We start from the raw sequence: 14300 nt of genomic DNA on the forward strand, positions 1-14300 counted from the left end.
AAGCATGAGCTTTCTGCACTCTGATCTGTTACCATTTACACATGCAGGAATGAGTTGTCTTATGAGCCACAGGGTGTTTGCTCATTTAGCAGCACAGTCATAAGTTGTATTTTTCATTCTGAAGGTCAGCTTAATGTGTGGCTGTCATGAGGACTTTGCAAACTGAGTGAATTCTTATTAAACATGGTAGATGGGATAACAGTACATAATATTGCATAATAGTAATGTGGCAAAAAGTAAATTACACACACACACACACACGCACACACACACACTCTCTTACAAAAGTGAGTACACCCCTCACATTTCCGCAAAATATCTCTTTTCATGGGACAACACTATAGAAATGAAACTTGCATATAACTTAAAGTAGTCAGTGTACAGCTTGTACAGCTATATAGATTTATTGTCCTATGAAAATATTGTGCCCAATTATGTCGTTGTCCCTCCCTGGCGTCATGTGACTCTTTCGAGTTACAAGGTTCTAGGTGTGAATGGGGAGCAGGGCTGTTAAATTTGGTGTTTTGGGTACAATTCGCTCATACTGGCTGCTGGATATTCAACATGGCACCTCATGGCAAAGAACACTGAGGATGTGAGAAATAGTATCCACAAAGGCGGCCTAGACTATAAGAAGATTGCTAACACCCTGAAACTGAGCTATAGCATGATGGCCAAGGTCATACAGCGGTTTTCCAGGACAGGTTCCACTCGGAAGGGGTTGGCCAAAGAAGTTGAGTCCACGTGTTCAGCGTCATATCCAGAGGTTGGCTTTGAAAAACTGACGCATGAGTGCTGCTGGCATTGCTGCAGAGCTTGAAGAAGTGTGAGGTCAGCCTGTCAGTGCTCAGACTATACACTGCACAATGCATCAACTCGGTCTGCATGGCCGTCATCCCAGAAGGAAGCCTCTTCTGAAGCTGGCACACAAGAAAGCCTGCAAACAGTTGGCTGAAGACAAGCAGTCCAAGAACATGGATTACTCAAACCATGTCCTGTGGTCTGATGAGACCAAGATAAACTTGTTTGGCTCAGATGGTGTCCAGCATGTGTGATGGCACACTGGTGAGGAGTACCAAGATAGCTGTCTCTTGCCTACAGTCAAGCATGTTGGTGGTAGCATCATGGTCTGGAGCTGCATGAGTGCTGTTCCAACAGGTACTGTGACATTCTGAAGCAGAGCATGATCCTCTCCCTTCAGAAACTGTGCCACACGGCAGTTTTCCAACTCGATAATGATCCCAAACACACTTCCAAGATGACAAATGCCTTGCTGAAGGTAAAAGTAATGGACTGGCCAAGTATGTCTCCAGACTTAAACCAAATTGAGCACCTGTGGGGCATGCTCAAGTGGAAAGAGGAGGAGCACAAGGTGTCCAACATCCATCAGCTCCGTGATGTCATCATGGAGGAGTGGAAGAGGATTCCAGTAGCACCCTGTGCAGCTCTGGTGAATTCCATGCCATAGAGGGTTAGATAATGCAGTGTTAGATAACGGTGGTCACACAAAATATCGACATGTTCACTGTGAGGTGGACTCACTTGTGTTGGCAGCTATTTAGACATTAATGGCTGTGTGTTGAGTTCTTTTCAGAGGACAGTAAAACTGTACTGTTATATAATATATAATATATATATAATATAGCTGTTGTAGGGACAAAACTTTGTATCTCCATTTTTCCATTTTTCTATAATTTGAAAAGACCTGTTGTCCTTTACATTGTGTGTAAATGTCATGATGCATGGACTAAAAGAAATGGCCCAAAATTACTTGGAAAAAAGTCTGGTTCCATTGCCTTACATTATAAGTAAAGGAAGCTTGTTTCAACAGCAGCAATATAAAGTTATCCTTTTTCCAGGTAGTAACATCTCATTCAATTTGGAAGACGTAATTAGGTACTTGTAATTCTTTTTTTCATGTAATTACAAACACAACACTAAACGCTGTTCATCACCCATGCGCAGATGATAAAGACTAATCAAAAATCAATTCATTGAGTGGGAATGAAAGGTAGACACAGACTCTAAAACAGACAACGGGGAACGATCCGTTCTGCTAATAAATGCCATCTCACAACTGTGGGTGAAGGTGTGTCTGCGTCTGCTCGGAACTCCAAGCAGCTGAATGTGAAAACCAACCATGAACTCCGACATGAAACACAGACTCAGTGTGAAAAGGCCTTAAGACTTTATCGCCCCCCTCTGGTGCAAATTGAAACTGTCCTAGATTTACTGGAAATGTTTAATACTAATTTTGAGTTACTGCTCTTGATTTTTCAATTTTTCCTAATTGCTACCATCCCAGCCCTAATGGTATGTGATCTGACCAGGAAAATGAAGCGATGGTGGTGAATTCAGCGTATTTGCTTGAGGCACTTTTGCAGCAGTTTTGGAATGAGAAAGCAGGTCACAAGCAGTTGTATATGTGTGTCCTTCCTTACATAAAGACAAAAATCAAGCAAAGACAGAAATAACGACTTGCTGGATAAAATGGTCACTAAAATATCGCATTTAAACCACAAAGTAGTGAATAAAATGTCAAAAAAGGCATATTAAGCTTCCAAATCTTCAGTATTAAAGCAATGCATAGCTATGGCTTTCTAGTCGGCATTATGGGCCTGCAAGTGTGAAGCACATCAGCTCACAAATACGTTTTGACTACAGAGGAACTGCCTGTTGATGAAGAAACGGCTCTGATTTGATTTGTTGAATTGTTTATCAAATAATATAGAAAAGACTGTACAACGCTAGCATAATAAACTAATATTTAACAAATTACGTAAATGATACGATATAAAATCATACAGCATCAGCAAAATTTGTTAAACAAAATACTAGTGCTGTTTGCTTTTTTCATATTATTTGATGGTGGTAATATAAAGATCATAAAGATCAGGCAGCACTAGCATAATCAGCTAATAATTATGCCAGTACTGTCCAATTTTTTTGCTCTAGCACTTTATATGACTCCTTATCAGATTAAATAAAGAAACAATGGAAATACTGACAATATCTTACCATGAAAGCCTAAGAACCATAGTAGATCTAGAATTACAATAGAATTACAGACTCAAACATGGAAGACTGTACTTAATACACCTCACTGTTCTCAGCTAAGTGCTAAGGTACAATGAACAGGTGCAAATTTACTGCTATCAAACTGCAGTGCCCATATGCCACCAACCAAAGATCATATTGCCAACCTGAACAGCAGCAGCAGTTCATAAAGCTAGACATCTCACCGTCACACAATGGCTCTCTTTTTTGCTCAGTTTGTATAACAAAAAAAACAAACAATAATAAAGGCATAGCTGTTGTGCATAAATGTGTTCAAAAGGAGTGCTTTTTTCTTGCTTTTGAATTTCAGTTTGTTCATACATAAGCAAGTTCCTGCATCATGAGCTCGGAAGCGCTGCTTGGAGCATTTTCCTGTGTCAATTCAGGTTGTGATGCTCCTGTTTTCCGCTTTCACAGGTACAACAAAAAATATAGGCAAACCCAAAGCCTGTATTTATACGACAGTTTAGACAAAAATCTAATCTATGCAGTTTTCCCCTTACATCCAAACATAAGTCTGGGTTCGAGACATGCTTGGTATGTGAAGTTTGTTCTACAACAGAGCTATGAGGCTAATGACCGGGCTGCCCAAAGTGAGGCCTGCTGGCCAACACCCAATGAGAGAACAAACATTTCCATTTAATTATTTAGGCTACATGATACGTACATAAGACATAAGTTCAGGACAGTTGTCTTATATAGGCTAACAAGGTAGCTAGATATTTGGTCTTTTTGGTCCTTAGCCCACCACAAACATTACACTTTCATCACAAAATGTTTGGGCACCCATGGTCTTTAATACACATAATAATAAAAAGTACTTAATTCATTGTACAGAGCATGGGTGTGATTTACTTCTAGCTTCAGTGGAAAACTAAAGAAGCAAACTTTAGACACCAAACATCTTATTAATCAACTACATTTGGGATAATAATGGGGAAACTGTGTAAATCAGATTTTTTGCTAAACTACCGCTTCATAGAAGGCAATTCCCATCATTAGGACAGGACAGAAGGTAAAGAGTTTGATGGTCTGGGGGTCATTTGAGATTAAAGGCAAGCAGTGGTCGCTCCTCGCGCTTTTGCCATGGACTCTTCTTGTTCTCGTCCTCGCCGCTGTCATCAGGTGCAGCCAGGTTGTCCTTGGTCTCAGTCCTGAGGATCAGCTCTTTGTCTCCTCTCTCATCCTCCTCCCCTACCACCAAGGGCTCAGGGAGGGGAGGAGGTGAATGGAGCGGCGGAGAGGGCAGCAAAGGAGGTGATGGGGTCATTAAAGTCTCTTCCTCTGCCTCCTGACCAGCTCTCTCAGGCAGCAAGGGCTCAAGCGAGTGGTCCTCGGGGCTGCAGGCTGGAGTGGGGCTGACTTTGGAGTTAGAATTTGCATTGGCATCACTGCTAGATTTAGAGTTTTCAACAAACACCAGCTGTGTAAATGCTACAGCAGGCGATGTGGGCCGGGCTCTTTCTTGACCTCGGCCCTTGCGGCCTGGCGTGAGGTCACTCATGTCCACACCAGAGTCCAGGCTAGCATCATTGCTTCCTGCACAACTAGCATTGTGCCCTGCCTTCTGCAAATCAATATAGGAATGGCGAATATGGGCGTTTGAGCGTCCATCCAATGACACAAACCAGGCTCGAGGGTGTGCGAGGGGCTTCCCACCCCTCAGCTCCATAAGTGTCTTTTCGGCCAATAGCTGATCCTCTCCGTTCATTTGTACCACCCCTAACCCCGCCTGACTGAGTGAGTTGGGGATGGACAGAGCTTCAGGCAGTGCCGCAGTCTGTAATGTCCACTCCTCTGCCGGCCCGGGCCCACCCCCATCCCCTCCTGCTCCCTCTCTCCGCTCCTCCAGCCCTACCTCTTTGTCCCCTTGCCCCACCTCCCCCTGGGACTGATGGGAGGCGTTAAGCTCCGCGCGGATGTTCTCCAGCTCGCTCTGTTCATCTGACTGGAGCAGAAGTGCCTGGCCTGACAGGGGGTGTGTCCCAGGCAGTCGCATGTAGTGGGCAGGGATTAGCAGGGTGGGGCGAGCTTTTTGATAGGTGGCGCCACCCTGGCTTACCTGGAGTTCAGAGGTGCAGCACAGCAGAGCTCCCGGGCGGGGAAAAGCAGCAGGGCGCTCCAGATGATCCACTGACCGTGAAAGCAAGTAGTCAGCCGGCCTGCGCTCTATCATGCCCAGCTCTCTCTCAGGTGAAATGGCAGGGCCTGTGGGTGTGGCCAGAGGTGTTCCCATGGCAACAGGTGTGGCTGTGACTGGAGAGAGCCGGGGATCGCGCACACTGGCCTTGCTATCTGAGGACAAACGACCAGTTGATGCGGTGTGGTGCAGCGGATGGGGGGAGGAGGAAGAAACAGAGGTGTGGAGGGGATGAACAGAAGAAGAGACGATGGAGGTGTAGCTCCGTCGATATTCGCCGCGAGCTGCTGGGGAGTCGTAGCCCTCTGAGGCCGATTTGAGGGCAAACGTCTCAGCCGAGCGCCGGTAAGCATTGCTGGTGGAGCCGCGGCTCCGGAGCTCGTCCTGAGACACTGCCATCTCATTGGTAGACGAGTCATAGGGGCGAGGTTTCAGCATAGGCGTGTGCTGGTCTGGCTCTGCCCCTACTTGGTCCAGGTGCGTCTCGCTGATTAGGTTCAGGTGCGACATGGATGTGGCCTGGTCCCGTTTGGAGCCGTCTAGAGCCGAGGACAGAGCAAATTTCTGGTGGGCTCGCCGAGAGCGCACACACTTCCTTCTGGTAACACAGAAAAGTGACATAGAAAACTCAGATGAAATGCAAGATTGCATCTGATGGTATACCACCTAAACAGCTATAAACACACGTTAGTGCCATATTTCCCAAGCCAGTCTTCAGGGACCACCAGAGAGATTTTTAGATTTCATTAGAATTTTCATTTGCTTGCAAGTTATTTGTTTATGTTGGTTTTTAATTACAGTTTAGTTTTAGTTAGTAAGAGTGCATCAGTACCAGCTTGTTTTTATTTTCTGAAAACAAAGAGCTATAATTTTTATTTAGTGTAATCTGTGGCTTTGTTTTCAAAATTATGGTTTCTCACTGTTCCCACTTAATGAAGTCTGGTGTAATGTCCTGCTGAAAAACCTTTCATTAATATGTATAAACATTGCATTGATGAATGACAATAAAATCACTTTAAAGGCTACTGAAGAAAGGAATCTGAACATGAAAACACAGAAAAATGAAACCTACTGCTCACGAATTGTAGTTCTCATTTCACTTTTCGGTTGTTAACAGGCCAATAAAAATTGCATACTATATTTGTGTGTTAGCTGAATAATGCTTGTGAACTGATGCTGCACAAGGAGGGGTTTTCTCCCTGAATTGTCTGGCAGCAGACCCCACCCTCCTTGCCAAAAACTAACCAACAAAAATCAAATCTACATGATTCATGTGAATGACATTCTCACGTGAACCCACTTGAATGACACCCCTCAAACACTGAATTTTGCTACATTTTTTCCTGGGTGGGTGAGTCAGGGTATTTGAATATTATTCAAATAATGCCATATAGATTCTTAAATCAAATTAGACTGAAATGCCATTCATAATACACATATACCTGCAGTAATACAGCAGAAGGCAGAGGAGGAAGAGCAAGATTAGGGCCATGCCTCCCAGTATGGCTAACAGGAAAACAGTGTGGTATGTGCTGATGTCTTTTGCAACCACAGGACCTGTAATGCATGCACACACACAATATTCCAAGTATTAGAAAAGGAACATTTTTTCCCACTATTTCATCACAAACTCACATAATGTTACACCAAAGAATCCTACTCTGCATCCATTAACGTCCAACATTATCCCTCACTTCTGCTCTGGATGTGATTCATCCACCCACAAACTGCATTATCCTTTCAGCTGATGGATATAAATAGCAAAATAAACACATCATCAAATACATCTGACAATATCGGCCATGCTGAAATGTGCTAATGTGGCAATGTGCCTGTAGGCACCCTGCAATAATGGCAGAGCACAGTTAGGTTATGTCAGGTTTGCTTTCTCATAGCCAGTCAGCTGTGCAGTGTAGACGAGAAGCTAACATCCATAATGTTCCCATGCTTGATTACTAATTCCTCCCTGGCATAAGTTTTTGATTGGGAAAAAACCATTAAGTAATTCTTCATTATCTTCAAGGTTATAAATACAACAGGAGACATACACAGATCAGACGTAACATTATGACCACCTCCTTGTTTCTACACTCATTGTCCATCTTATCAGCTCCACTTACTGTATAGCTGCACTTTGTAGTTCTACAGTTACAGACTGTAGTCCATCTGTTTCTCTGATACTTTGTTACCCCCCTTTTACCCTGTTCTCCAGTGGTCAGGACCCCCATGGATCCTCACAGAGCAGGTACTATTTGGGTGGTGGATCATTCTCAGCAGTGTAGTAACACTGAGATAGATGGTGGATGTGTGTTAATGTATATTGTGCTGGTACGAGTGGATCATACGCAGTAGTGCTGCTGGAGTTTTTAAATACTGTGTCCCCTCACTGTCCACTCTATTAAATCACTCCTACCTTGTCAGTCCACCTTGTAGATGTAAAGTCAGAGTCAACTTCTGCTGCAACGTTTGTGTTGGTCATCCTCTAGACCTTCATCAGTGGTCACAGTGTTTAAAAACTCCAGCAGCATTGCTATGTCTGATCCACTCGTACCAGCACAACGCACACTAACACACCACCACCACCATGTCAGTGTTACTACATTGCTGAGAATGATAGAGTGTACAAGACATACCTGAACTCTCTTTGAGATCTTATTGAGGACTGTTGTTGAGAACTGAATGAGGTTTTGTTTACTGTGTGTTATAATGTTCAGATTATACAAATCCAAACTAAATTTCTAGTCAGGAATTATTGTCACCCTCAAATAAATTTTGTACATGGCTGTTGGATTTTTGTACTGTTTGTTCTAAAAAGAAATTGTGGGCAATATTGATTTGCTGTCTAGTTACATTCGGCTACATTGTTTAAAAACACCAGCAGTACTGCTGTGTCTAATCCACTCGTACCAACGCAACACACTCTAACACACACTAACCATCACAGTTCCCTGCTGAGAATGATCCACCACCCAAATAATACCTGCTGTGTGGTGGGCCTGTGGGGGTCCTGACCACTGAAGAACAGGGTAAAAGGGGGCTAAAAAGTATCAGAGAAACAGATGGACTACAGTCTGTAACTGTAGAACTACAAAGTGACCCTATATAGTCAGTGGAGATGATAAAATGGACAATGAGCGTAGAAACAAGGAGGTGGTCGTAATGTTATGCCTGATCTCTTAACAGGAAGAACCATATGAATGATGATTTTATATAGCTGCAGCTTATCACTATTTTACTTATGTCTTGGGTTTTAACAGACCACACCATAATCCTTATCAAAGGTCCTAATACTTTAGTTGGATAGTTCACTTTAGATACTTTGTAGAAACCTAATTTACTTTTGAGTTACATTCAACTAATTATCTACTTAATTGACCATAATTATCTTTAACTCTGAACCTGCTCTAATCCTGACCCTAACCTCAACCCAAAACCTAAACTCAACCATCCTAACCCTAACCCCACCACTATTTAGAACTAACTGAGTTTCAACAGATAGTTTGTTAAAAATTTAAACATCTGTAGATAATCTAGAGGGACTATCCAAATAAAGTGAGACATACATACATACATACATATATATATGGTAACTGTGGGGCTAAAATTTGATCGATATAATGGTCCATCAACTTCAAAACTACTTCTTCATCTATCAAATAGCATTTTAGGGGTGTTTTTGTCGTATCAAATGCTGATTTTTAAATTTCACACGGAGAACAAAAAGTGAGACAGAGAAAGAGAGAGAAAAAAAGAGAGAGAGAGAGAGAGAGAGGGAGAGAAAGAGAGAGAGAGAGAGAGAGAAAGAGAGAGAGAGCGCGAGAGAGACAAACTGTTACCTGTGTTTACAGGAGACATGGCTGCCACCCAGTATCCCAGCTGAGGGGCGAAGTACGTAAGGGTGAGTTCACCTCCTTCTCTCTGTATGTACCCCAAACTGCTCTTCAACCAGGCCCCTACAAATACACACCAGAAAATAAACGACTAGCATTAACTTTCATGTATCACTGTACAAGAGACATGACGCTGATTTTAAGCAGATATCTGCTGGTACTGCACTAACGGTATCTGATGTGCCATTGTGCTCCTATGGCAACAGAGGAAAACAACTAGACCACAAGAAATACAAAAGAATATCACTGTACTGCAGTTGAGTGTGCTGTTAAAAAAAGTGGCAGAATTGCTAGTAGCTACTGCTACTACTAGCCACGTTTACATGCAGCCTAATAATCTGTTAATAATCTGACTAATACCTCAATCCGAACAGAATACATCCATGTACACACTAGTCTGTTCCGATTGAGGCCATTCAGAAAACAATTTCAGGTTGATTGAGGTGGGTAACCCTGTAAATAATCAGTTGAATAAAAGAATAACAGCCGTATAAACGCCTGTATCTGATTACATTCCCAAGCGGAAAGTTCAAGTACGTCCTGCATGTGAGTCACGTCATAGCGGAAGTTTTAAATGTTTAATATGGCGGGAGCAGAAACTGGTCTGCAGAAGAGACGAAGTTTATGCTCCGATCTTTAAAAGACGGTGGTGTGGAAATTCGCCACTGGAAGTTCTCCATTACTGCACAGACTTTATTGTTTGGTTTACAATCATGCAATATATCCCTAAATTGGTTCTGTGTTTTTTTTACTGCAACCACTAGATGGCAGTATACACAGAGGATTATACACAATGGTCAGTCTTTTTCTGACTGGTTTGTAATTATAGATCAAAGGAAAGAAGAGGAGAAGGAAATGGGAGAAACAAAGCTGAAACAGTTTGTGTTTGGTAGAGATTGAGTGTGTGGGAGGACAGAAGTGAAAGAGAGAGAGAGAGAGAGAGAGAGAGACAGAGGAGGCAGGTGGTTTACAGGAATAACTTGACCAAGCAAACCATTGATAAAAATGGTTGGAAGCAAGCTGCTGCCAATTAGCATGAAACTAACGCTTAGCAAATCACTTCCATTTGCTTTGAGCAATTTATTTTTTCCACTGAACTAAAGCTTTTGGGGGCCTTCAGGCGACGAAGAAACAGGATGTGCTTTTTATGGGTGGGTTAATGCAGGGAAAGAAATAATTAACCCATTAAGGGTTAACTGACAAATACACCATTGCATGACCATTGCTAACAATGCAGTTTTTTTTAAAGGTTCATTCATTTCCAATAAACGAGGGCAGCGTTCTTGGTAGCTAGCTAGCTAAATTTCTCGTTCCACCTTAAATAGTCCAGCAGTTCTGACGCTTGAAGCACCAGAATGTAACTGCTGCTCCATTTAAAATGGAACGGCACAATTCAAAAGAGAACCTGGAGAATATCTGACTTCAGCTTCATATCGCTGAAGATTTAGGGATGGGTGATAGTAAATAAATGTCTCGTCCCTCTCTTTGAAGGCGTATGATGCCCTAAATGTAACTAAAGTCCAGCATTGAGGAGCTGAACTTTACCCTCCTCTGCTATGACTGCAGACTGGCGGAGTTGCCTACAGAGCAGGGCTAGCAGCCTGTAAGTCATGTTCTCCTTTTTTTCAGGGTTGTCTTATTTCATAGGAGAGGATTTCAACCACTACCCCTTGTGACTTGGCTCCAAAGATCAAGGTGACACGCAAGAACAAGGGGTAGGTGTAAAAATAAGAAGTGGGATGAGGTCTTAATGTGTGCATATATCAGGTCTTTTACAGTAGCTTTAAATGCAGCTCAGCCAAACACATTCCAGACCTAGAAATACCAGTTTTATAACTGATATTCTGATGCAACCCAACCAAAAGAATTTGCATACCTATCCTAAAAAAAATTAATTAGCCCTTCTCATTGACCAAAACTAGCTCTTCCTCCAAGTTGGAGACTCAAGAGGAGGCATCTTCGACATTGGTCAGCTGTGGATGCCATATGGCACTTTTTCCTAAGCACTCACAGAAGCTGGCAGATTTGCCACTTAAACATGTGGTTTGAAATGCAAACCGTGTTGTGGAAGCTAAAGGAGTGCTTTTCGGTTGCTCTATAGATAGCAATGAAGCTCGCATGAGTTTGAAAAGGCATCTGAAAGACCCCCCCCTTAAGTGACACAGCATATTTTGTCCCCTGTGTTTCTCTACCACATCCAGAGCTCCTATTGATCGCCACCTGACCTGACCTACTCAGCAACCTCTCCACAGATACACAAGCACATACACACAATGACACTGCATAACACAGCATAACAAAGCGCAAACAGCTACACCACTGAAATAATTCAGCTGAACTGTGAATAAATCACAAGGAAAAGGCCAGAACAGAGGACACACGCAACCCTCCCCCACACACATAGTTTCTCTCTCTCTCTCTCTCTCTCTCTCTCTCTCTCTCTCTCTCTATATATATATATATATATATATATATATATATATATATGTTCCTACTCCTAGTGTTACCATTTAAAACATCAAACATGGTCATTCTAATGCCTGAGTACACATGTGCCATTATACAGGCCCTTCAAAAACTCACACCACAATGTCGTCATTCACTGAGGTCAAAACAGCAGCGTACGTACACGGAAAATCTAATATCCCTTGCTTTGTTGCAACTAAGCTAAGGTCAAGCTTACAAAACAACCTGTTAGAATTCATTGTTTTTGTGAGGACATGAAAACCAGTGCATTTACATATACTCCCCTATTCGGGATACAGTAGTTTAGCCTCACCCATCTTAGTTGAAATTATAAGGAGTGTTTCAGCCCAGGCTCTTTTTGAATGAGGCCCAAATGAGCCATTCGGAAGAGTGGTCATTATACAGGGTGATTCAAAAAGATTCATCTGATTTCAAAATGATTCATTTCACTTGTACATCATTACAGAACAACACACACACACACACACATTTTCTAAGCCGCTTCTCCCTTAGGGTCACGGGGGGTGATGGAGCCTATCCCAGCAGTCATTGGGCAGAAGGCAGGATACACCCCGGACAGGTCACCAGTCCAACGCAGGGCAGACACACACACACACACACACACACACACACACACACACACACACACACACACCCCTAGAGGCAATTTAGCATGTCCAATTGGCCTGACTGCATGTCTTTGGACTGTGGGAGGAAACCGGAAAACAGAATACTACAGTAAATTGTAAATGAAAAAAGTCACACGGTGTGGGATCTGGTAATGCTGAAGACATTTTTCTTGGAATTGTTGGTACCAGGTATGAAAACTCTAAGCTGTTGGAGGTTCACTGCCATACTGACAGTCAGAAACTCTATGACCCCGTCTTTCTTGGTATGTGATTGGTTCCTATACTGCCTCATGGTTGTAAAAATATGGTGCTTTGAATTTGGATATATTGTTTTGAATCACCCAGTATATTTCAGTTTTCAGTAACAAAACAGCCAGTTAACCCTCCACTGCAAGTGTTATGAAAGCAATTTAAAAAAATGTACTCACTTTTCTTGCATAAAATGGACCTGATTATTACAACATCAAAACTTTTTTTTTTAAATAATGTGTGCAGGGGTCATTTTGGGGTATGCTGCCTTGAGGCAACATTGGGCAACAATGAGAACAAATGATATAGAGTCGTGTTCCTTGAAGTGGCTTGTGGCTGGTCAAATCCATTCCACTGTCACACAATGCTGCTTCTAGTCAACATATTTCTGCAAATTCTCATAACAAAAAAAAAATGATATTGAATGTTATAAAAAAAGGTTTAGAAGTGGCCTCTAAGAGACGGTGTGACCAAGAACATGGTTATTATTAACACTCAAACTGTTCCCTTTATTTTTAATGCTGTCATCATCTTTAAATACATTTGTATGGATGTTATTGTAAAGTGAGGAAAACAAGTTTGTTGCCCTGAGGCAACACTGGGCAATAGTGTTAATTTGTAATTATTAACAGTGAATAATAGCGAAGTGGTATCCTCAGGTATGAGTTTTGACAAAACCATTACACAAGTATGTCACAAAAAAGCGCAAATAACGCAACACACAAACAGTGCAAACCATGCTAATGCTAGCCTCTTTAGGTAGTCATGTCATGGATGTCATTAGTTCAACATGGACACCAAACCAAATTCCGTGATTCTGTTTCCTCTCTTGCCACCAGGGAAGCTGCCTATCTCAGCTGCAGCAGATGAGGCCACAATCTCACGGCCTTGTCTATGCAACAAGCCAAAGATCAGCTGGTACTGAAGTGCGAATGACTTTGGTTTTCCACATTTTAGCAATGTCAGACAGCTGGAAGCATGTATGGGATGCATGTATGATATAAATGACTGACCAAGCTGAAGCTGGCTTCTTATCCAAATTTCCCATTCCACCTAAAATGGTACAGGAGTGACATTCAGGTGTCTGTACAGGTGCCAGCATGTATCTACTGCTTTAAGGTGGAACAGAAAATAGGAGGAAAAAGCTGCAAAATAATAAGCCAACTTTAGCCTTGTAGAAATTTAGAACTGAAACAACATTTAGCACTGTTTTTGCTGGGCCCAGGGAGCTAGTGCTGAAAAACAACACATTGTTTTATCTATATAATGTTTTGCATATTAAAAATGTTTAAGATTTAGATTGGTTGTTTCTTATTAAAAGAGAATGGATCCTGTTTATGTAAAGTTTCTTCTTTGCTTTAAATGATCTGTAATCATTGCATTTCGTTTTTATTAACGGGGTTGTATTTGTAGTGTTTTGTAGGCTTCCTATTGTTTACTTAAGTTGTCAGCATGTCAGCATCTAGTGTTAAAAAAATAAAAAGACTGTAACTGAACACTCGTGACATTTGTTTTCCACAAAAACATCTGGGCAAAAGGCCAAGAAGGAAACACCAACATGCATATAAATAAAAAATGAATAAACCATTTGAACAATCAATAAACATCTTTTTTGCGTGAACAGAAAAGGTTTTGTCAAAATTCGTAACACATTACTGGCAGTTTTAGTTTCTGTAGGCTAAAACCTTTTATAGTGTTACATTACATTTTTCATTTTTCGCAAAATCCTTTGGATAAAATGTCAAATTTGCATGCTCGTGTAGTACAGCTGGCCGACATCGCCAAGGCCTTGGAGGAGAAATCGAGTTAGTGCAGCCGTTTCCCACCCCCTCCATCTCACTCTCTCTGCTGTTTATTCCTGGTTGCTAA

At 42.0% G+C, this 14300-nt stretch overlaps 1 protein-coding gene across 2 annotated transcripts in view; it reads right to left on the minus strand.

Annotated features, from left to right (window-relative positions):
• Positions 1–1718: 1718 nt before the first annotated feature.
• The window catches only part of fam171a1 (family with sequence similarity 171 member A1), a 64375-nt gene continuing 51793 nt past the window's right edge, over positions 1719–14300 (minus strand). For both annotated transcript variants that reach the window (XM_017715633.2, XM_037534168.1), the window contains exons 6-8: positions 9034–9150; positions 6640–6754; positions 1719–5795 (exon numbers count right to left, since the gene is read on the minus strand). In XM_017715633.2, coding sequence (XP_017571122.2) covers positions 4097–5795; positions 6640–6754; positions 9034–9150 — 1931 coding nt within the window. In that variant the 3' untranslated portion in view covers positions 1719–4096. The remainder of the gene's footprint in view (positions 5796–6639; positions 6755–9033; positions 9151–14300) is intronic.

The sequence above is a fragment of the Pygocentrus nattereri genome, chromosome 24, assembly GCF_015220715.1.
Source record: "Pygocentrus nattereri isolate fPygNat1 chromosome 24, fPygNat1.pri, whole genome shotgun sequence".
NCBI lineage: Eukaryota > Metazoa > Chordata > Actinopteri > Characiformes > Serrasalmidae > Pygocentrus > Pygocentrus nattereri.